The sequence below is a fragment of the Leucoraja erinacea genome, chromosome 18, assembly GCF_028641065.1.
Source record: "Leucoraja erinacea ecotype New England chromosome 18, Leri_hhj_1, whole genome shotgun sequence".
In the NCBI taxonomy this organism is placed as follows: Eukaryota; Metazoa; Chordata; class Chondrichthyes; order Rajiformes; family Rajidae; genus Leucoraja; species Leucoraja erinaceus.
The window spans coordinates 31,375,262-31,400,303 of record NC_073394.1 but is presented as its reverse complement, the minus strand read 5'-3'; the positions used below and the strand labels follow the sequence as shown (position 1 = coordinate 31,400,303).

The window sequence follows — 25,042 nt, the reverse complement described above, 5'->3', positions numbered from 1 at the left end:
GTGGAACTCTCTGCCACATAGGGTAGTTGAGGCCAGTTCATTGGCTATATTTAAGAGGGAGTTAGATGTGGCCCTTGTGGCTAAGGGAATCAGGGGGTATGGAGAGAAGGCAGGTACGGGATACTGAGTTGGATGATCAGCCATGATCATATTGAATGGCGGTGCAGGCTCGAAGGGCCGAATGGCCTACTCCTGCACCTAATTTCTATGTTTCTAAACAAGCAGAAGCTGAATGTATAGTAATGATTTGCCTGGAAAACAAAGTTTTTCTCCAACAATAAGTCAATACCCATTCCTTCTCTCCAGAGATGCTGCCTGTCCCGCTGTTACTCCAGCATTTTGTGTCTGTCTTCACCAAATTATGATTTTTCACCTGGATCACTAATTCTGTTTCTCTCTCCACGGGTGCTGACAAACGCTGCAAGTAGAGCATTTGTGTAAGAAGGAACTGCAGATGCTGGTTTAAACCGTTGGAGTAACTCCGCGACACAGGCAGCACCTTTGGAGAGGAGGAATGGGTGACGTTTCGGGTCGAGACCCTTCTTCAGCTCCTCTAATACCTTTGCTTCAGACAGGCGAGCTTTTGTTGCAGGGTTGCAGCAGCAGCTGCCGCACGTCCGGGTGCAGTACCGGGGTGCGCCAGCGGGCGGGGCGGTTGCGGGAGGCCGGGCTGGTTGGCTCGGGGTTGGGGACGGGCGGGCGCCTGTCCGGAAGCGCCGGGTCCAGGTTCAAGCCCGGGCCCATTTAGCGATCACGGGGCGGGGGTTGTGGCCGTGAGGTGAGGCCGGGCCGGGCCAGGCCGGTGAATCGGGCATCGGCGGCGCCGCTGTAAGCGGTGTAGTTGAAGGCGGTTCCGGAGCAGGTGGAGGGAGGGAGGGAGGGAGGGAGGAAAGGAAGGGTGCAATGGGTGGGAGGGAGGATTAGACAGAGTGTGTTGGAGGGAGCGAGGGGGTGGGAGGGGTGAGGAGAGATGGGAGGGAGATCGAGGAAGGGGACGTTGGGGAAGGGAGTGTTGGGGTGAGGGTACAGGGCGTGGGAATAGAGAGAGAAGAGGAAGGAGGGTTGGGGAGATAGAATTGAGGGAGGATTGTAGAGGAAGTGAGAGGGGAGGGTTGGTGAGGGGAGTGTTGGGGGCAGGAGGAAGGGAGAGGGGCAGGTGGTAGAGGGGCAAGTAGGAGAGGGGCAGGTGGGAGAGGGGCAAGTAGGAGAGGGGCAGGTGGGAGAGGGGCAGGTGGGAGAGGGGTATGATCGAGGGCACATGCATGCATTTGGTACAGACTGGGGGAGGTGGGTTTGAAAAGGGCTGTGGAAGAGAAGGAAATGGGGAAGGTGCTTCAAAAGTGCGGCGTGAGGGGGAAGTGGAATTCAGAAGTGTAGCCTTTATAGGTCTGATTATTAATATTAAATTAGGCTCACCTGCTGCCATAGCAATTTAAATTGCTTCTGCTTATTTTTTAGAATTTTTCAATTTCTGCTTTTTCGTTTTGTAACCCCTCAAAATTCTGATCTTTAATTTCCCCCTTGACTCTTGGTAATTTTCATACATAGCTTGAATGAACGTGCCTAAGATGCTGCCGCAAACAAGATTTTCCTTGTACCTGTTCCTCACCATTGTTGTGCACATGACAATAAACTTGAACTGACTTGATTCATTGGTACCAATGTGGACTGTGACATCTGTCGGCATTGTCGATTACCAGAGGTAAAAGCAGCCCCAAGCCAGTGCCTTGCCAGTTGCCTTCTCTACTCTATGACGAATGTTATTGTCTGCATATTAAAGGAGTGAGTGAATATAAGCACAGTCCAACTTAGCTGCCCTACATTATTCAATACTGTTGTTGTGCAGCCCCATAGAAAATCAATTAGGGTTGACCAATTATGCTTATTTATGCAGGGGTTGTAGTTTAATACTGGAAAATCTTTGATAACCTGCTGGGGCCAGCATGTGTGTGCCTTGATTAATTCTGTTTTCAATTGCAGGATGATGAATCACTGCACACTGAAGCCACCACCAGACTAGTCGGCCTTACCAGCAGAATGGTGGACTCTGTCGGCAACTGCGATTCGCTGTTACAGAGCCCATGCTGCTCTGTGAACAGCAGCATGAAGGATGACTGCAGCAACCACGGCCAGTACTCCCAGGCTGCATTTGAGGAGTTGCAAGGCTATGATGTAGAGTTTGACCCGCCTTTGGAAAACAAATATGAGTGTCCAATCTGTCTGATGGCATTAAGGGAGGCCGTTCAAACACCCTGTGGACACAGGTTCTGCCGAGTCTGCATTGTGAAATCTATTAGGTCAGTGGTTTAATTATTTTTTTCTGCTGTACCTGCAGCGATCCTGTGTTCAGGATAAATTGCTTTGATGTACCTATAAAAAATAGTACCGAATGGCTTTGCCAAATTGCAACACTGTCGATCTTTTGCCTTTAAGTAGTGGCAAAAGAGAGTAATGTAAGTTTCTGGTAAATTGTTCACGAGTTAAATTCTCGTGAAACAATCATTATTAGGTACAGTTACTGGGCCAATATCCCAGAGAATGAGTTGAAATCCTATTGTGGCAATTTTTTTTTCGTTGGCTGTGCAGAAATGTGAAAAATGTATTACATTATTAATAACAATATAATAAGTGATCTAATGTCACGTAGGGAAGGGAAATACCATGTTGGGCTTTTGATATTCAGAGAAACCCAAGTATCCTTGTACACAAATCACTTGAAGGTAGAGCAAGCAATGATATGTCCTTCTACCCTTTTACTCAAATCTACTTGCAATAAGAGGCAGCGCAGTAGCGTGGCGGTAGAGCTGCTGCCTTACAGTGCCAGGGACACGGGTTCGATCCTGACCTCGGGTGTTGTCTTTACCGAGTTTGTACATTTTCTCTGTGATCATGTGGCTTTTCTACGGGTGCTCTGGTTTCCTCCTACATGAAAAAAACGTGCAGGTTTGTAGGTTAATTGGCTTCGGTAAATTGTCCGCAGTGTGTAGAATAGAACTAGTGTATGGGTGATCGCTGCTTGGAGTGAGCTTGGTGGGCCGAAGGGCCTGTTTCCACGTTGTTTCTCTGAACTAAACTAAAGATGTGTTGCTGCTATTGAGATGGAGCCCTGATGAATGCAAGCTCATACATGTCATCCTGCATTTCCAGCACCTGAGCTATGCACAACCATACATTCAAACACATTTTTGGAGACCAGCCAGATGGATTTGCTGGTAGCTGCAGGGCTGCAGGCATCGTCTGCCGCATGGGAACTGTTCCCAGCTGCATTTCTGACTTGTGAACTGTTCATGTCGTGAACTGTTCTCCGGTATGGAAGCCTGACGTCACGCTGGAAGAACCTGTATTGGGCTGAGGTTCGCTTTCCCTCCCTTAGGAAGGATCTGCCGTTGAAAGAGTGCAGTGAAGGCTTGCCGTATTCATACCTGGGATGGGAGGATGGCCTCATGAGGAGAAATTAATGCTGGACCTATGCTCTGGAGTTTAGAAGAACAAAAGATGATCTTGAACCCTGCATTATTCTTTTGCGGCCTTAAAAGGAATAGATGATGGAAGACATCCTCCTGTCAGAAGTGCTTACAACCAGGGATCCTGGTTTCAAAATAAGTGATCAGCCTTTCAGAGCAGAGATGGGTAGAGTTCTACATCCAGCAGGTAGTGAATCTTTAGAATTCTGTACTTGGAGGGCTGAAGTGGCTCATACTTGGTATGTATCAACACAGATAATTCTGAGATGATTAAAAAGACTGACAGGTACACAATCTATGGTATGAACATAAGAAGTACTGAACTACAGAGGAACCTGGGTATATGTGTCCAACGGCGTCTGAAAGTAACAGCACATGTAGCTAAACAAAGGTGTAGTGTTGGAGTAACTCAGTGAGTCGTGGGCCTGTCCCACTAAGGTGATTTTGTTAGGCAACTGCCAGCGACTAGGACAATGGAATTCACTGAAGTCTGCATTGGTGACAACCTATGTCACCTGACGACAACCTACGTTAACCTGGCGACAACCTATAGCAACCTACGACAGCCGAAATTGTCGCCACTGTCGCCGAAAAATTTTCAACATGTTAAAAAATGTTTGTCCGTCGCCTGTAGTCTCTTAAAAAAATCGCCTAAGTGGGACAGGCCCATTAGCAGCATCTCTAGAGAAAACGGATTGGAACGTTTTGAGGAAAGCGAGATACCTTCCCCTCTAGAAATAGAGATCAGCCATGATCTTACCGAAGGAAAAAACATGGGCCAGAATGACCTATGCCTTCTCTTATTTTTCAGATTCTTGTTTACAACATTTCTGGTGGATTATGCTACAGCTAATATTGTAGTTGTAGCATACAATTGATTTAATTGCAGTTTGTCATTACTGAGATGGTTTATATAACTAATCTCAAGCCTCTTGAATGCTTTTGGCAGAATTCATTTAAATCTTTTTATTTCATTGCAGCCACTTGCCTCTAACCATAGGCATCCAACTGTATCTGTAAAGTAGTTGCTACTATTGGACATAGGACAACTCCCACTTGGAAATACAATTTTATTCTTGAGTATGCAAAAAAAGGTGCCTGGAGCTATTCCTTATGTACACTAGTATGAATGGCCAATTAAATCTTTCAGATTCCTGATGGATCAAGTTCCCTCTCATTGCATAGGATGAAAAGATTTCTCATTTAATTGTACAGAGTAGCATTTGGGACACTAATGAATTGGCGCACTGATTCTTTGACCCTTCAATGCTAAATCAATTAATTTACTCATGTCACATAGATTGGGAACTTGGGAGCTTTCATACACCTACTGAAAATAGAAATGATTGTAAGGGGAATGTTATAACTTAGTTACTCAAAAACACTTTGTGATTGAATCATTATATAAACACTGAACAGAAGCACCAAAATGAAAAACATAACATTTTAAATTATTAATTCCAAACATTTTCTAACTTTAAATTGGAACAAAGAAAACAAAATGTCCTTTGTGCCTCAGCAAATTCAGTTGGAGATTAGGAGAATTGCCAATTTCTTCCCATTTTCACCTGACTCTAAAAAAAGACGATGTGGCTTTTTGCATGTAATGTTGTTTAATTAAAATTCTCACATTTTAATTTGATTTATTGTCTTAAAAAACATTTTATTTCGAGAAATGTTATCCCAGTATGATTGTTACTGGACGATAAACCTGGATGGATGAATTAACATTGAAATAACAGATCTCAATGCTGGGTTACAAATTTATATATGGTTTATTAATAAAAAAGAATTCCGTAAAAATCAAATGTTTTACAAGTGCCATGAGCTCTTGAATTATTATTAGTGTGGTATAAGAAGCACTTTGGAGAATATTATTTTTGAATTGCAATTGAATTTTGTAAAGGTTTGCGATTTTCTGAAATCTTTAGTTACATCTGGTCAAACTTAAATTTTACAACTATTTTCTGTCCTGTGATATAACAACTGCAAGAAATTTTATTTGTGTAGCACCTTCAATGAGGAAAACATCACAGGCCACTTCATAGACTTTGTCAGACAAAAATAGATAATCATTGTGTGAGGCGATATTAAGTGAGGTGCATGAAAGCTTGCTCAAAACATGAAGGTTTAGTCATGGAAGGAGATAGGTGATGCCAAGACACAGCTGCTGATAAGAGAAGTTCAAAATTCAAGGCATAATCTGAAATTTCAGACCAAAGGGATTTGAGGAACTGCAAGATGCTAGAATCTGAAGAATATAGCTATCTTTAAGGATTAAAGGCCTGTCAAAGCTTGCAGGGGGTCTGAGTCCATGAAGGGATTTAATCACAAGGATTATAATTTTAATAATATGTTTGGAACCAGGTCTGTGGGCACAGAGATGATGGGTAAATTTTGGATGGTACGTGTTGTGTCAGTTAAATGATTAGTAAAAATAATGATGAAAGATTCACAGTGGATGAGCTGAGGCAGGAGTTGAATCTGGCAGTGTTGTGTAGGTGAATTAGGGTGGTTTTGTGATTTAGAGATAGGATCAGAGTTCAAATAGAAGTTTGCATGGAATCTTGTTGAATTTAATGAATAGAGAACCGATAGAGTTTGTAACAAGAACTGAAACATTCCCACTGCTTATTTTTACCATGCCTTACTTGGCAATCTGTCTCTTCCTGTGTATATCACATTGGTAAAAAGATTCACTGTTCAACATGTGTTCTGTTTTCTGACTTCACTTCCCAGTCAACATTGCTTTGGTTCATGGGAAACTTTGGTTTGGCTTTGGAGAAAATGTTTGCCTTGGTCTGAAGAAAGAACTTAGCTTGAATGTATCAAAATTATAGAAATTAGCCAATTGTTTTGTAAATACTTCTGGATATTTCTGCTTAGACATACTTCTCCATCATGCTCAACAAATTTCCCTTTAACATCATTAGATTGATAATTCAGATCAAATTTCCCACTGCTTTGCATTTGTAGGTTGATACCTGGAAAGGATTGACTCAGTCAGTTGGCGCATCAGTTAAAAAAGGCACAGGGGGGAGCTGTTGCATGCTCTGATAAAGTGTCGACCCAATGTCACCTTCTTTCATCCAGATTGAAGAGTGAATCTTAATGCAGCAAGGATTTAATGTTCACTTCTAACATTTTAACCATGCATTGGAGCTATTGCAGTGTTAATGCTTACATAATACAATGTGCATTGTATTTCATGGCAGTAAGACAATAATATTGTGACAATGGACACAAAAAGCTGGAGTAACTCAGCGGGACAGACAGCATCTCTGTTGCCTGTCTTGGGTATGAATATTGACTGCTCTAACTTCAAGTAACCCTTGCGATCCATCACGCTCCATCCCTCCCTCTTTCCCAGTTCTCCGACCAGTCTGACTGTCCTTGTTTACATTTTATCTCTGTATGCTTTGTTGTTACCTTCTCCAAGCTAACAATGATCTATTCTGATATATCTGAAGAAGGGTCTCAACCCGAAACCTCACCCATTCCTTCTCTCTCCAGAGATGCTGCCTGTCCCACTGAGTTACTCTAGCTTTTTATGTCTATCTTTGGTTTAAACCAGCATCTGCGGTTCCTTCTTACACAATGATCTAGTCTACATGTTCTTTGATCTCCATCCCATATGTCTCATTGTCACATCTCACATTTCCTTATCTCTGTACCTCCCTCTCCCCTGATTCAGTCTGAAGAAGGGTCTCGACTCGACATCCAGAAGGAATGGCCTGACCGACTGAGTTATTTCAGAACTTTGTGTCTATCTTTGGTTTAGAGCTAGTTTTGTCCCTTGGACAAAATACAGTACAGACAGCATCTCTGGAGAGAAGGAATGGGTGACGTTTCGGGTCGAGACCCATCTTCAGACCAAACAGATTATCTTTTTATTTATCTCTGCTGTTTATTGAATTTTGCTGTAGAATAAATTAGCTCCCCATATGCAATATCTTTGCTAATCAATTAAGTGTTTTGGGGCTATCCATAGGTTGCAAAAACGTGGTTGTCTGAAGAAGGGTCTCGACCCGAAACATCACTATGAAAGCTTTGTGCAAGAGGAGACAAAACCTTAGGTTACACAAAAAAGCTGGAGAAACTCAGCGGGTGCAGCAGCATCTATGGAGCGAAGGAAATAGGCAACGTTTCGGGCCGAAACCCTTCTTCAGAAGAAGGGTCTGAAGAACGGTTTCGGCCCGAAACGTTGCCTATTTCCTTCGCTCCATAGATGCTGCTGCACCCGCTGAGTTTCTCCAGCTTTTTTGTGTAACCTTCGATTCTCCAGCATCTGCAGTTCCTTCTTAAACACAGGAGACAAAACCTTGTTACTCCTGCTGAGTTACTCCAGCTTTTTGTGTCTATTTTCTGTGGTTACCAAATATTTTTATGCCACGACTTCAGTCATGTTATTTGTAAAAGTTTAAAAAAAAAAAATACATATTTTCCATGCCATACGTAGGAAATATTTTTGTATTTTTGGCAAATGTAATGGGTTGGAACCTCCAGATACAGTAATCCTTTCACCACCATTTCCAGATGAAACTGGAATGAATATTCTGTGGGGTTCCAAAAATCTCAAGTGATGCAGATATGGCCTGAAAGAGACTACATATGGGAATAAAATAATAGATCACAAAAAAAGAGCATAAACTCACTGAAACATAAGATCTCCCAAAACTTAATTGTGGGAAGGACATTGATCCAAGTTGTTCCCCTGCAATGAATCTCCCACAATCATCTCTGAAGTGAAACCCTCACAAACACCCACAGATTTGTAATTCTGATTCAGATTACCATGAGGGAGAAGCTGGGATAGAGAGACCGATGAGGGTGAGGCTGGGATGTGGAATGAAGTGAAATCTGGATTGTAACTGTTCTTTATTTGAAACGTTCCACAGGGATGCTGGACATAAGTGTCCGGTCGACAATGAGATGTTGATGGAAATCCAGCTCTTCCCAGATAATTTTGCAAAACGGGAAATTCTTTCTCTGACAGTCAAATGTTCTAACAAGGGCTGTTACCAGAAAATGGAACTACGACATTTGGAGGTTGGTTTCACGGAGCAGTTTTAGTCATCGTTGATCATATATGTTGTCATTATTTTTTTTGTTTTTGTCAAAATGTAATTGATTCTTATTGGACAGCCCATTGATGTAGAATAATAGAAGGGTCCATGATATAAATGTAAGTTTGGTTGCTTAATATCCAGTCTTCAGATTATCAATACATTTATCACCATCCTAGTGTCTACCTTCCTTCATCCTCCAAAGGCGGTTGGCTCAATGCCATGTACTATCGTATGCAGGAACTGAAGACTAGATCGGACAAATGCGTGACTGGAAAGATCGGGTGTTAAATGGAGAGATTTACACCCATGCTGGACCAGGATCAATGCTGTTGCAATGATATCGGAGATGATTTATACTACTATGGCAGAAAGATGGGGACCTAAGCATTATGACAAGGGAGCGAGTATGAAGAGCAGATAAAAGAGTAGAATGCAAAAGCAGAAGGCAGGAAAATCAGGTTTGAGAGGCTGATGGGGTTGAATCGTTTTTCAAAAAAAAAGGTAAGATAATTAAAACAGGAAAAGAGGTAAAACAGAAATATGGTTTTATGATGATCAAAACTGGGAACTTAATATTTAGAGGAATAATCAGGGAGGGAAAGGTGGTAATAAGAGGTGAAATAAGCATAGTTATGAGATGATGTAGGTCAGAAGATGCTTTAGAATCATACGGCACGGACACAGGCCCTTCAGCCCAACTCATGCATGCTGATTGAGGTTTCCATTTGCCACACCTAGCCCATATCTCCCGATCTTTTCATGTAAATTATCAGTTTGAATACTGAGGATTAATCAAGGGTAGTCAGCATCAAATTGTTTTGGACATTTTAATCTGACTGACGATTGAATTTTGGAGAAGATGAAGGAGGTCGATGAGAATAAAAGCGAGGATTTGGCAAGTTCCTACATAACCGTCTGGTCACTTAAGTAACATTCATGGATTTCAGAGTTGGTTTGTTGTCAGGAAATAAAGGGGAATGAATCATTTGTGTTTTCTTGACTGAATCATATCCCTTAGGTTTTATGGAATGTGTCAATGATTTGAGATGAAATGTACAGTGCATTGACTAGAATTTTTACAGGTACAGGTGCACAACCTTTTATCCGAAAGCCTTGGGACCAGACACTTCTCGGATTTCGGAATTTTTCGGATTTCCGAATGGAAGATTTTTAGCATAGATTAGGTAGGTAGCGCAGGTGGCTTGAAAAGTCTGGAGCGGCTGCCTCCTCCCCGGAGACCGGGGAATCATTGTAAATCATTACTTAAATGTTAGTCAGTTAGTTTGGAGGGATTTTATGTGGTGGGGTGGGGGGGGGTGAAGGGGGAAACTTTAATTCTTAGTCCCCTACCTGGTCGGAGAGGCGTGGAGCGGGCAATGTCTTACCGGGTCGCCATGCAGTAAGCTCCGGAAGGGCTGTGGCCGCCGACTCCCAACATCGCGGAGCTGGGGGCTGCAGGCGTCCGGTCGTGGGCGGCGCCGGTTGGAGCTCCGACCCCGGCAACTCTACCCCTGGCCGCTCGGCGCTCCAAATCCAGCGACGCCCGCGGCCGGACGCCTGCAGCCCCAGCTCTGCGATGTTGGGAGTCGGCGGGGTCGCAGCGCTGGGATACCAGCGGGGAGCGGGCAATGCCTTACCGTGTCACCCCCCCTTCACATAAATGCCCTCCAGACTAACTGACTAACATTTAAGCAATGATTTACAGATGTTTAAGTGTCTCCCCGGTCTCCGGGGAGGAGGCAGTCGCTACAGTAGTACAGACCTGGGTTGACCCTGGGTCATTTCGGGTCAAGTTTGGCGCCAAACGCGAGCTTTGGTGTGCAGACGACATCCTGGAAAAAAGTCCGGTTTTCGGAGCTTTTCGGTTTCCGGAACTCCGGATAAAAGGTTGTGCACCTGTAATAGAAAAGTCGGCCATGCCTTTGATTGTGAGTAAGTAAACTTTGGATGCAGGAAACTGTAGTGGACAGGTCAGGTGTGCTTAAAAATGGTAAGTGGAATTCAGTCCAGAGAAGTTTGATGTCAGGTATTTGGATACGGCAAATAGACAAAAGAATATACAATAAAAGCTAGGACATTAACAAGTATAGATGAATTACAGCCCTTAGGAATACATGTCCTGGCATCCCTGAGGTTGGCATGATAGGTAGATTGATAAGTGATTTATAATGCACTTGAGCTTAATTCCGTGACCGTGAATCAGAATGTAAGAGCAAGAAGGTTATCCAAAAATTGCATAAAACATTGTTTAGGCCACAAATAGATTCAGTTTTCCTCATTGAATTATAGGAAGAATGCCACTTAGAGAAGGGTGCAAAACTGACATCTGGGAATGCCTGACTGTTTGTAATCTAACTTGTGCTTTGCCAGCTGAATTTGCCATTGATACTTTGCACTGTGTGTGTTGCAGGATCACCAGGTGTGTTGTGAGTACACCTTTGTCAACTGCCCGCAATGTGAGTCCGTGCTCTGGAGAAAGGAACTGCAGGAGCACATGGGTTCAGACTGTCCGAAAAGGCCTGTTGCTTGCGAGAATTGTGCCATGCTGATGCCCTATCATGAGAAAAAGGCAGGGCTTCTCTTTGCAAAGTATTCATTATTTCCCAGAGCTTGCATTTGTTTATATTGCTGGCGTTCTTCCTGTTCTGTAAATGTCTTCAGTAAGTCATGCTTTGTAAGCCAGAATACCTAGGAAAGGTATTAAGGTTTCAGAGGTGCAGAAAAGAAAATGCAAATCATTCTAGGTCTCGGGGACTTTTGCTATCTATAAAGACTGGAACACCTGGATGATTTTCTTGGAACGGGTGTGGTTATAAGGGGGAGTATTTTTAAAAAGACGAAGGGCTTGGAGAGAATAGCAGGTGAAAAACTGTACGGATTGACAGATGGGTTGTGAACCTGGGGCATAGAATGACGATGATTGGCACTAGATTCATAAGCGACCTGAAAAAAATCCCGAATGTATGAGTAGGCATCACTTTTCCCCAGAGCCTCAAACGAGATGTTATTCCGGGCTTCCCTTTGTTTGCTGCTCTTGAGTCAGCATAATCCCTGTAAGTAGAATCTTACTTTCTCCCACTATCCATTTGCTGCTCGATCTGTAGAGTTCAGCTAAGAGGAACCAAGGGGAAATGGGTGGCGTACTGATACCTAGCTGTGCTGTGAGATGTTATAATTGACCTACAGATCTCTTTTGTAACTCGCCGCATTGAGTATTTTGAGAGATAGAGCATAACTTGTGGCGCAGCTTGTAGAGCTGCTGCCTCATGACGCCAGAGGACCGGGATGGTCCTGACCTCGAATGCTGTCTGTAGAGCTTGCACGCTCTCCCTGTGACAACGTGGGATTCCTCCACGTGGTCCGGTTTCATCCTACAGGCGTGCGGGTTTGTAGGTTGATTGGTCTCTGTATATTGCCCCTAGTGTGTAGGCGGTGCTTGGAAAAAGTGGGATAACATGGAACTAGTGTGAGCAATTGATCGATAGTCAGCATGGACTTGGTGGTCTGAAGGACCTGTTTCCAGGTTGTATCTGGAAACTAAACTTGTGGTACTTTCTCATCATCACGGACCTGAGACGTTTTTCACCCGATGAAGTAGAATTATTGCCACTGTTGAAATACTGCAGCCACTTTGTTCACAACAAACTTTCACAAACAACAATATGACAGATTTTCTGCTATATTTATGTTGGATGAAGGAAAAATTGGGGGAGAGATATGGGAATATCCTACAGAAACATGGTCCTCCCTTAGTACGACACTGTCCTGTCTGATAAGGCTACTCAAGGTTCAATAAGACTATGTATCTTCTGACATATAAAGTTCCTCTTTGGATTTTATTTACTAAATCTAATTTCCATTTCTATCTTAGGGTCATGATCAAAGTTGCCCACTGGCCAATGTCACATGTGAATACTGCAACATGGAGCTCATCAGAGAACAGGTGAGTGGATATTATCTAATCAAAAATGGTGTGTGACTGCCCACTATTTTTAAAATTGACGTTATCAGGCAAAGCCAGCTTTTATTAACCATCTCTTGGTTTTGTCTACGGCTGGATAAGATGACAGTGCATTAACTTCTTGAATAAACCATATTGCTAGGTAAAGCCCCTGTCCCACTTAGGAAACCTGAACGGAAACCTCTGGAGACTTTGCGACCCACCCAAGGTTTCCGTGCGGTTCCCGGAAGTTGCAGGTGGTTACCGGAGGTTGCAGGTAGTGGAAGCGGGTAGGGAGACTGACAAAAATCTCTGGGAACTGCACAGGAACCGTACGGAAACCTTGGGTGGGGTGCAAAGTCTCCAGAGGTTTCCGTTCAGGTTTCCTAAGTGGGACGGGGCATAAGGTGTACATTGATATATGTGGATAGAGTAGACGTGTATAGTTGAGCAATCGAGATTCACATAGGCCCAATAAAATGTCCATTGCGATGTGCAGCAGAACTAGTCAAGCCTTTAGTTAAACTGGTCCACTACAGATATTGAACTGGTAGTTGCCTGGAAAACTGAGAAGCTGTAAGATGTGGAGGGTGATGGTTATGTCCCAGAGTCTCCATATGTGGTTCAGCATCAACATTGTTTGAAAATGCTCCTGTGAAATGTTTGGGGCTATTTGCTCTCAAAACCCCCTCAGTTCGTGCTGTGTGTTAGCCACAAAAAGCAGGAACTGTTAAATCCACTTACATTTAATCTTCAGCAAAATGATGGAAGATTCATTGATGGCAGTGGAACGTATGCATCGATAAACTCCACCAACACTGCACTACTTCTGCCTTGGTCCAAACACGAGTGACTGTGCTTAATCAGATGTGACATGAAAAACCCGATCAAGTTTGAAGGAATATTAGAAAACAACCACAATATGGATTCACCCAGCATTAATGAAATGGTGATGGTTGGAGGTACATTAGCCCAGGGTTTTACTGCAGGAATGAATGACTTTCCATGCCCAAACATCCACAACTTCGTCAGTGATGTTCACTCCATCATGAAGTTGAAAGTTGTGGGAATAGACAATAGATGGTGATAGCTGATGATTGGATATCCATTTCCTCAGATACTAAAGTACTCCATGTTTAAAATAATTCTAACGGCAGCAACTGTATTCCCAGTGCTTCAATTCCACCTTCGGGCATGAACTAATTTGGCCCTGCTGCACACCTATTCTTTCATACTTATCATACTAATACACAATTTTACTTTTGGCCCCGTTTCAAGTTCAAGTTTCTTGTCATGTGTCCCTGATAGGACAATGAAATTCTTGCTTTGCTTCAGCACACAGAACGTAATAGGCATTGACTACAAAACACATGAATAAATAAACTGATAAAGTGCAAATAACAAATAATGGATTATTAATGTTCAGAGTTTTGTCCGAACCAGGTTTAATAGCCTGATGGCTGTGGGGAAGTAGCTATTCCTGAACCTGGTCGTTGCAGTCTTCAGGCTCCTGTACCTTCTACCTGAAGGTAGCAGGGAGATGAGTGTGTGGCCAGGATGGTGTGGGTCTTTGATGATACTGCCAGCCTTTTTGAGGCAGCGACTTCGATAAATCCCCTCGATGGAAGGAAGGTCAGAGCCAATGATGGACTGGGCAGTGTTTACTACTTTTTGTAGTCTCTTCCTCTCCAGGGCGCTCAAGTTGCCGAACCAAGCAACGATGCAACCGGTCAGCATGCTCTCCACTGTGCACCTGTAGAAGTTAGAGAGAGTCCTCCTTGACAAACCGACTCTCCGTAATCTTCTCAGGAAGTAGAGACGCTGATTTCCTTTCTTGATAATTGCATCAGTGTTCTCGAACCAGGAAAGATCTTCAGAGATGTGCACGCCCAGGAATTTGAAGTTCTTGACCCTTTCAACCATTGACCCGTTGATATAAACGGGACTGTGGGTCCCCATCCTACTCGTTCCAGTCCACAATCAGTTCCTTGGTTTTGCTGGTGTTGAGGGCCAGGTTATTGTGCTGGCACCATATGGACAGTCGCTCAATCTCTCTTCTATACTCTGACTCATCCCCATCAGTGATACGTCCCACAACAGTGGTGTCGTCAACGAACATGATGATGGAGTTCGCACTATGACCGGCTACGCAGTCATGAGTACAGAGTGAGTACAGCAGGGGGCTGAGCACGCAGCCTTGAGGTGCTCCCGTGCTGATTGTTATCGTTCATGTACTACACCATCAAGAGACCTTTTAAAAAGGTTTTTTGCCCCCCACTTCTCTTTAACTTTTTTTTATAATAGCGTGGAAAAGTGAATATATTGTTTTTGGAAAGATTTTGTAGTATTATCATATTAACATTTTACATGAAAATTGGTGTGTTTACCCTACTATTTACTTTTGAAATGTGAACAGATCAGAAAATTGCAGTGTTAAAGAATATTGAAATGGCTTCTCGCTGTACAGATAGTTTCTTTCCAACTACTGAGGATTGTCCTTTAGATTTTCAGTGTCCAGGGCAGGTGCAGAGACTTTTTTAATTGGATGTGGCCATCATCACTCATAAAACTGGCATTTATTAGCAACCTCTAATTGTTCCCCGAACTGCGGCTTGCAAGGTATTGCAGAGGACAGTTAAGGGGCAACCATGTTAGAGAGTTTGTATTCGTATATAGGCCAACTAAGTTCAAATTGGGAAATTTCCTTCCCTGTTGGGTGTTGGTAAAGCAGATGTGATTTTAAAGGCCATCCACGTTTCACAGTTCCCATCACTGATAGTAGCTTTTTGTACAGATATTTAAAAAAAATAACTACATAAGCTGAGGTGAGGTTTAAATTTATGTCACAAGGTCAATTGTCCAGGCTGATGGATGGTGGTGGCCCGTCGGTAACGGCGATGGCGGCTTGTGCAGTCTCGATTCTGGTGAGTTCTGACATGGCTCACAAGTCAGAGAAGAGGGCTGCATAAAGACCTGTGCGTGGATGAGTTTAAGGTGGAGAAGCTGTTAATTATTATCTATATATTACTAAAAATCTCATCTTGACCACTTCTTACCTGCGTTGTAATTAAATTTGCGCAAAAACGATCTCCATAGCGCTCTGATTTTTTGCCACCTTACTCACCATCCTCCTCTGCTGCAAGTCAAATAAGTTTTGTTCCGATCGGTGAAATAGTACAAAATATATGAAGGTTTTGATGGTTCCCCCTCCCCCACACCCTCCCCCTCCCTCCTCCCCCACACCCCCCCCCTTCCCCAAATGCAGGAGCGTGAGCAAATGGCTTGTTGGCTCTAGCATATCATTGTTAGGGAAATCAAAGTGAGGGAGAAAGGAATGAAAGGATAACCTGCTATATTTATCAGAATAACATTTTCTATCGTGTTTGGGTAATGTTTTCTTGCTTCCAATTTCAGAAGCAGAAAAAGTATCTTACAAATGGTAGATGTCAAATTGAGCCTGAATTGGCTTGTATGATCCTGGTGCAGTAAGGGATGTAATCAGCCCAAATGTGTTTCGCCAGATCAGTGGAAATGAATAAAACCACAAAATGCTGGAAACACTCAGCAGGTCAGGCAACAACTGTGGAAAAACATATTTCAAGTCCAAGTAACTATTTCTCTTTGTAGAGATACTGCCTGATCTACTGAGTGTTTCCAATCCTTTATTTTTATAATATTTCCAGTACCTGCATCTTTTTGAATTTCATTTATGTGGACATGCAAATGTTATTGATCATAATCCTTTCTGCAAAACAATATCCTGACTTTCCTTGTAGAGTCATAGTGTCATACAGCACAAAAGCATGTCCTCTGCTCACCAAGTCTTTGTGCCAACCATAACTGCCCATTTACTCCAATTCTACATGCATCCCATTTCTAGTAAAAACATCTAAATTAATGCATATTATCTTTTCCATAATTTTGGAGCAATAGGCCACAAGCTCTGTTGTAATTTTTAAGTATTTCTTTCTTTGGGTTTAATTTAAGATATGAGATCTTAATGGTTTACTGTAGTCATGTTGAGACTGTTATATTGAGGAATGTAGGTTATCTGATCAACGTGGTTGAGGGTTGGCTAGTACTGAAAATAGTTGTGGGATCTTTTTTCTCTGCTCTAGAGGAAGCTAGGGCCTATGTAGGGAAAGGATGGATTTTCATGTACTAGTCATGTCTCTACTATTTATTTCATTCCGCTTACATGTTTTTCCTCTACTTGCTAAATTTTTGTAAGGTGTCCTTGAGACTCTTGAAAGGCACCCATAAATAAAATGTATTATTATTATTATTATTACATAGTGCCACCCCAGAGCCAGACCACAGGAAACTGCACTGCAGAAGGGTTCATTCTGCTCTACTTGGTTTTAACTTAAATAATTCTCTCTACAGATGCCAAACCATTACAACCTGGACTGTCCAAAAGCCCCCGTTCCCTGCACATTCAGTACTTTTGGTTGCCCAGAAAAGGTGAGTCAATGGTAGAGTAATCGGTGCCACTAAGAAGCTCGATTCAAGGCATTTTTGCGTGACAATGTAATCCTGTGCAATTGCAAGCAAAGGATGTATTTCCTCTTACACTGATAATAGTGCATGATGTGCAAGATTAGAACAGGAAGTGGAGCTGAGTTCCAGTTATTTTTAGTGTTAGCATTTATTTAAAATGGATTAGTGGCTATTAAAACAGCACATAGCAAAAAAAAAACCATTGACTGATTCATCACTGATAGCACGCATGTTTTTGATACTTGTCTTAATACTGATGGCTCATCAACCAGGAGAGGTTACAGGTTATGTACATTTTTGTTGATAGTAGGGGTTTACTCCTGATAACTACAATCCAGACCAATGCTTGCTCATACTAGCTGAACATTGTGTATGTGCAGATTAATGACCATTTAGTTTAGTGATATGGTGCGGAAATAGGCCCTTTGGCTCACCGCATCTGTGCCGACCAGTGATGCCCATTACACTGGCACACTGGGCAATTTACAATTTTTGCCAAAGCCAATTAACCTACAAACCTGTACGTCTTTCGGGTGTGGAAGTTAACCGGTGTGCCTGGGGAAAACGCACACGGTCACGGGGAGAACGTACAAACTCCGTGCAGACAGCACCCATAGTCAAGGTCGACCCCGGGTCTCTGGTGCTGTAAGGCAGCAACTCACCCACTGCACCACAGTGCCGCCCTTGACATTCTAGATAATTGTGCATCGGCAGAGTAAGGATTTATCCTAATATTTTTATTTACAAGCAGCAGAATAACATTTATATCTGGCAATTATATATCCATTGACTAAAGAGGACACATGGTAGCGATTTCTATGCGAACAATTACCCTCAATGTTAATAATGGTCATTCCAGAGCAAGGATTGTTCCTGATAGTATCACTTACTTCTGCCAGTGGGATCTTGTGTATACCAGGAACCAATCATTGAATTTAGATTTAGCCTATCATTTCAGTTATTATCAAGCATTGTTCAGTCCAAATTTGAGCTGATCAGGTGAAAAGGGTGAAGGTAGGGAATGAGAATTGAGTAGGAATCTTTATATTTTAACCAAGTGGGTGGTATGCTTAAAATCGAGAGCAAAGACATTCAGGGATGATGTCAGAAATTGGAACTTCACAGAAAGTGGAACTCTGGAATTCTCTCACCAAGTATGTGGACCAATTGAAAATTTCCAACTGTTAATTTCAGACCACAGGATCAAAAAATCAACTGACAGATGGAATTACTGTGGACTTGTCATGATCTAATGTTTGGTTGAAAAGTTTTGAGTGTTCCTGGAACATTTTGAATTTGGTGATAAGCCACATAAACTCTTAGCTCATCAACTGAAAAAACAAGAAAAGGAAAATACTATCACTAAAATTAAATCAGAGAAAGGTGAACTACTAACACTACCTGAGGATATATTATAAAAGATTTGCTCAATTTTATCAAAATCTATATACATCTAAAACTAAAATAGATAGTAAAATTATAAATGTTTTAGATAACTGTAATCTTCCAAAATTTGACCTCTCGGAACAAGAGGAATTAGGAGCTCAGATTACACTTGAAGAAATAGGAGAAACAGTAAAATCATTGAAAAATGGTAAGACGCCTGGACCAGATGGTTTTAGTAATGAATTTTACAAAAGATTTCACGAGATAATGGCTCCACGTTTACTTAAATTATATACTCACGCTTTTAAAGAAAATAAACTACCAGAAACATTAGCTGAATCAACTATTACGCTTATACCAAAAAAAGATAAAGATTTAGAAGAACCGGGCTCATACAGAGCTATATCACTTTTAAATACAGATCAGAAAATCTTAGCAAAGACTTTAGCAAGAAGATTGAGTAAATATATTAATAAATTGATAAATCCAGATCAAACGGGGTTTATACCTAAAAGACAATCATTTAATAATTTGAGACGCCTGTTTAATATAATGTACTCGCATAAAACGGAAAAAGAAGATATATCAATTGTTTCTCTGGATGCAGATAACAGATAAACCAGACCAATTCTTAATGAGTTGGTCTCCATTTATTGACTTCTTGGAAGCATATGGTGCAACAAAATCGTAAAAACCAACTGTTTTAGGACTGGGTGAAAGATGGCCAAGAATATAAATACTCATCTCCTATCTCCTATTTTCTACTCTTTCTCTTTCTCTCTCTTTTTTTTTATTCTTTTCTTCAATCTCTCTCTTCATTTTTCTTTGTCACACACTATACATCACATGTTTTTCTATTCTCTATTATCTAGTCTCTCTTTCTCTCTTTCATTAAAAAAAAGGAAGCTGTGCATAAAATGTAACATGCCAATATATATTTGGCACCTGAAAAAAGGTGCCACATTATTGTACTTCTAATAAATAAATTATATATTTTTTTAAAAGAAAAGTTTTGAGTGTCCCAATGATCCTACTCTTACTTGTGTCATTAAAGTTTCCTCCGTGAATGAGTCCTGAATGTTGTTAACAAGAGTGCCCAGTCTCTTCCTCTGCTCTTATGCTTGAAAATTCTTCCTTTACCAATTTGAAAACATAAGATCTAGTAGTAGGAAGAGGCCCCCAGCCGCCTCTGCCAACATCTAGGCTGATCTTCTACCTCAGTGTCATTTTCCAGGGCTATCACCATTTCCCATGATTCTTGTATGGTTAGGAATATGACAATCTCTGTGTTGAATGAACATAAAGAATAAGCCATGTGGGATAGTGAATCGGAAAAGATTGCCTCCTTCTGAATGAAGACATTTCTCTTCATCTCAGCTTTGAAAGGCTGACATTAACAAACTGTCCTAGACTCCCTAGCCAGGGAAAACACACTGCATCCAACCTGTCAAGCCCTTTAAAAAATATATGATTCGTTTTTTCTAAAATCGAGCTTTGATACTCCCTCTATGGTAAGTGCAACCTTATTAGGCAATAGACGATAGGTGCAGGAGTAGGCCATGCGGCCCTTCAAGTCAGCACCGCCATTCAATGTGATCTTGGCTGATCATCCCCAATCAGTACCCCGTTCCTGCCTTCTCCCCATATCCCTTGACTCCGCTATGTTATTTGGGTATAGCGAACAAAACTGCACAATATTCAAGTTGTGGTCTCACCAACACCCTATACATTTGCATTAATATTTCCTTAGTTGTATAATCAAGCCATCTTGTAATAAAGGCAGACATACCATTGCTCGGCGAATCAGTTGCTGTACATACATGTTAGCCTTCAGGAGCTTGTATACAAACACCTCTAGGTCCCATTGAATGTCAACACTACTCAATCTATGAGTAGTCTATCATTTATTAAATACTTTGCTTTCCTGGTACGTAGACCAAAGTGTAAGTGTGCATTTTTTCATTTTGTATTCCATCTGACATGTTCTCATGCTATCATTCAGCTTGTTCAGTTCCCCTTTTGAAGCCTTTTACATTCTCCTCCATATTCCCCTCCCACATGGTTCGGTATTGTCAATAAATTTGGAAGTTTGACACTTGGTCTCCTCAACCAGATTGTGAATAAGGTGGTCCTCAATTATTGATCCTTGTGGCACCCTTCTGTCACAGGCTGCCAGTCTGAAAAGTATTTGTTTATTACAATGAAGTGCCCTGAGTCTAAAATAAAGTGTGATCTTTCCCCTTTCCACATAGACTGACCTGTGTGGCACCAGCATTTACTTCAGATATCTAGCCCCATCAATCTTCTCTTGCTCTGTAACCATATTCTTATATTGTTTCCATCCTGATTTTGTAACGAGGTTGTGACCTTGTGATTCTAGATCTCATCCAGCTTTAAAAACTTCAGAAATCTGCTGGTTCCTCCAAATTTGAGCTCTTGTTTGTCCCTGATTTAACTTCCAACAGCCACAAAGCCCTAATCTATTGTTTGGCCACCCAACCTAATCTATTATTGGTGACCCAACCTTAGATTAACTAGTGACCAAAGTGCTACATAAATTAAAGTTGTTTGGTGTTATCTATAAAATTGTATTACACTGACAAATACAATCAGGACAGCCAGCTAACGTTACCCGCTTCCTGTCGTTCAGATGCAGAGGAACGACCTGGCGATGCACCTGCAGGATTACACGCAGGCCCACATGCGGATGATGGCCCAGACTCTGCGCAGCGTAAGCACGGGAATGACTTCGCAGATGTCTTGCATCGACACGCTGAACTCTGAGGTTGACTTCCAGCCGGCGCACTCCCACATGCAGCCTTTCCCCCCGCCTGTTCCAACGCCCCTGGTGTCCTGTGACTGCTCACCCCTGGTTCAGAACCTGAGGGAGACTGTCGAGCAGCTGGAGGGACGCCTGGTCCGCCAAGACCACCAGATCCGAGAGCTGGCGGCCAAGATGGAGACGCAGAGCAACCAGATGGGGGAGTTGAAGCGCAGCGCCCGCATGTTGGAGGAGCGCCTGGGTGAGTTGGAGGCTCAGCAGTGCCACGGGATTTATATCTGGAGGGTGGAAAAGTTCAGTGGCCACCTGCTGGCGCAGGCAGAGGACCAGCCCGTGGTGCTCCACAGCCCTGGGTTCTACACGGGCAAACCGGGCTACAAGCTCTGCCTCCGCCTGCATCTGCAGACACGCAGTGCTCAGCGTTACTCCAATTACATCTCGCTCTTTGTGCACACCATGCAGGGCGAATATGACAGCTACCTGCCCTGGCCTTTACAGGGCACCATCCGCCTCTCCATCCTCGACCAGTCTGAGGGCCCCATCAAGCAGAACCATGAGGAGGTCATGGAGAGCAAGCCTGAGTTGCAGGCGTTTCAGCGGCCTGCCCAGCCGCGCAACCCCAAAGGCTTTGGCTACGTCACCTTCCTGCACCTCAATGCCCTCAGTCAGCACACATACGTGAAGGACGACGTGCTGCTTGTCCGCTGCGAGGTGGTGACCCGGGTGGACCAGACCTGGGCAAGGAAGGATGACTTCCAGCCTCGCTCAGCAGAAGGTGGCCTGTGACAACTGGCTGGAGCCCCACTGCCATTCACTGGCTTTGTTTTAACAGGGACACAACTGGAATTAGAACAACGCAGCCAAGTAATCACATTCTTTTACCAGGGAAACGGCGATCTACTTCCTGCAGACATTAACGTTAAAAGACAGTATGCCTCATCTTCTGACTTTGGAATGACCAGCTGTAATGCTTATATCACTGTGGTTGCTACCGATAGGCTGCTCACTTTCAATTGACAGTGTCAGCCACTTACCGTACACTGTATTTTATACATAGTTTTATTTTTATAAAAATGTGATACATTTGGATGTATGTGGATTAGAAGAAGGAGGAGGCCACTCTGTCCCCCGAGCTTACTTTGCCAATCGGTTAAATCGTAGCTGATCTGATTGTAACCTGAACTCCATGTTCCCACCCACCACAGGCGACCTTTCACTTCCTTGCTTTCTCAGGGATCTATCTACCTCTGCCTTAAATGTATTCAAAGGCTCTGCTTCCAATACTCTGTGTGGAAAGGAAGTTGAAAAGACGTATTAGCCTCAGAGAGAGGAGGGGGGGCAAGAATTCACCTCATCTGCCCTATTTCTAAGCAGCGATCCCTGGCCCTGGTTATAGATTCTCCTACCAGAAGAAGCCTCCTCTCCAAAAAAGGACTTTATCTATATCCCTCCATTCCCTGCATATCTGTGTGCAAATACGAATCTAGTCAATAGACAATAGGTGCCGGAGTAGGCCATTCGGCCCTTCGAGCCAGCACCGCCATTCAATGTGATTATGGCTGATCATCCACAATCATTACCCCATTCCTGCATTCTCCCCATATCCCCTGACTCCGCGATCTTGAGCCTTATCTAGCTCTCTCTTGAAAGTATCCAGAGAACCGTCCTCCACCGCCCTCTGAGGCAGAGAATTCCAGACTCACTGCTCTCTGTGTGAAAAGTGTTTCATCATCTCCGTTCTAAATGCCTTGCCCCTTATTCTTAAACTGTGGCCCCTGGTTCTGGACTCCCCCAACATCGGGAACATGTTTCCTGCCTCTAGTGTGTCCTAACCCTTAATAAACATATGTGTTTCAATAAGATCCCCTCTCATCATTCTAAATTCCAGAGTATACAAGCCCAGCCACTCCATTCTCTCAGCATATGACAGTCCCGTCATCCCGGGAATTAACCTTGTGAACCTATGCTGCACTCCGTCAATAGCAAATTAGGGGACCAAAACTGCACACAATACTCCAGGTGTGGTCTCACTAGGGCCTTATACAACTGCAGAAGGACCTCTTTGCTCCTATACTGAACTCTTGTTAAGAAGGCCAACATGCCATTTGCTTTCTTCACTGCCTGCTGTACCTGCATGCTTACTTTAATTGACTGATGAACAAGGATCCCCAGATCCTGTCGTACTTCCCCTTTTCCCAGCTTGACACCATTTAGATGATAATCTGCCTTCCTGTTTTTTTTGCTACCAAAGTGGATAACCTCACATTTATCCACATTAAACTGCATCTGCCTACTCACCCAACCTGTCCAAGTCACCCTGCATTCTCATAGCATCCCCCCTCACATAGTTCACACTGCCACCCAGCTTTGTGTCATCTGCAAATTTGGTAATGTTACTTTGAATCCCTTCATCTAAATCATTGAAGTATATTGTAAATAGCTGTGGTCCCAGCACCGAGCCTTGCGGTACCCCACTAGTCACTGCCTACCATTCTGAAATGGACCCATTAATCCCAACTCTTTGTTTCCTGTCTGCCAACCAATTTGCAATCCAAGTCAGCACTCTACCCCCAATACCATGTGCCCTAATTTTGCCCACTAATCTATGTGGGACCTTATCAATGCTTTCTGAAAGTCCAGGTACACTACATCCACTGGCTCTCCCTTGTCCATTTTCCTAGTTACATCCTCAAAAAATTCCAGAAGATTAGTCAAGCATGATTTCCCCTTCGTAAATCCATGCTGACTTGGACCGATCCTGTTACTGCTATCCAAATGTGCCGCTATTTCATCTTTTATAATTGATTCCAGCATCTTCTCCACCACCGATACCAGGCTATCTGGTCTGTAATTCCCTGTTTTCTCTCTCTCCGCCTTTCTTAAAAAGTGGGATGACATTAGCTGGTCCATTCTTATCTCAAGATAACCTGCCTATTCCAGCTATCAATCTTGTTGACCTTTCTGAACTGCTTTAATGTATTTATATAATTCTTGATATAAGAAAACCAACTGAGCACCGAGTCGAAACGTACTCTCACCAAAGTCTTATAAATTGGTAAGAAAGAACTGCAGATGCTGGTTTAATTCGAAGGTAGACACGAAATGCTGTAATAACTCTCCACTGAGTTACACCAGCATTTTGTGTCTACCTTCTAAATTGGTATATATTTATGTTATATGTATGAGCTGCTAGAGGCAGGCACAACAACACTTAAAATACATTTGGACAGCTATGTGGATAGGAAAGGTTTATAGTGATATCGGCCAATTACGGGGAAATGTGACTAGCTTAGATAAGGCTTCTTGGTTGGCATAGGCAAGTTGGGCCGAGGGACTTCTGTCCATGCTCAATGGTTCTCTATAATTGAAGCATAAGCTACCTACTTTTTATATTTAATTCCACCAGCAATTAAAAATAGTATTTCTATGTTTGCTAATTACTTGCATAACCTGTTTACTAGCGTTTAATTAATGCACAAAGACATTGAGTACTCTCTGTAATCTCTATAGCTATTTTTTTTTTTTTTTGCCAAAATAGACAATTCCTCAGTAACGTTGTACTCTGTTAGCCAGATCTTTTCACACTCATTTAACTATTCCCTTTTTTGCAACCTCTTGGTGACAACTTTCCTACTTCTCTTTGTGTTATCAGAAAAATTAGCAATCATATCTTTGGAGCCTTCATTGATCTATGTAAATTGTAAACAGTTGGAGGTTCTGCACTGATACCATACATTACATCTTGTGCAACAGAAAAAGTTAATGTGCAATGCTTGGCAGTAGTTAAACAACAACATTTGTTGCTGGTTCTGTAAGGCAAATAGCACAACTTTCTTTTCAAGTGTCCACATCTATCAACACCACCACTAAAAGAAGGGACCAAGTAAAGATGATTACAAAA

General features: G+C 42.6%; 1 protein-coding gene across 3 annotated transcripts; it reads left to right on the top strand.

Annotated features, from left to right (window-relative positions):
* The first annotated feature begins 676 nt into the window (after positions 1-676).
* Positions 677-25,042, top strand: traf6 (TNF receptor-associated factor 6). Of its 3 annotated transcripts, XM_055649733.1 has the most exons (8): positions 694-828; positions 1,981-2,297; positions 8,363-8,513; positions 10,944-11,102; positions 12,405-12,476; positions 16,860-16,937; positions 21,010-21,382; positions 21,604-21,743. In XM_055649733.1, the coding sequence occupies exons 2-8, from the start codon at positions 2,038-2,040 to the stop codon at positions 21,612-21,614; spliced, it is 1,104 nt and encodes a 367-aa protein (XP_055505708.1). In that variant the 5' UTR covers positions 694-828; positions 1,981-2,037; the 3' UTR covers positions 21,615-21,743. The 3 variants fall into 3 exon arrangements, with proteins under 3 accessions (XP_055505707.1, XP_055505708.1, XP_055505706.1); XM_055649732.1 differs by having other exon boundaries at positions 677-778; positions 21,010-25,042; XM_055649731.1 differs by having other exon boundaries at positions 21,010-25,042.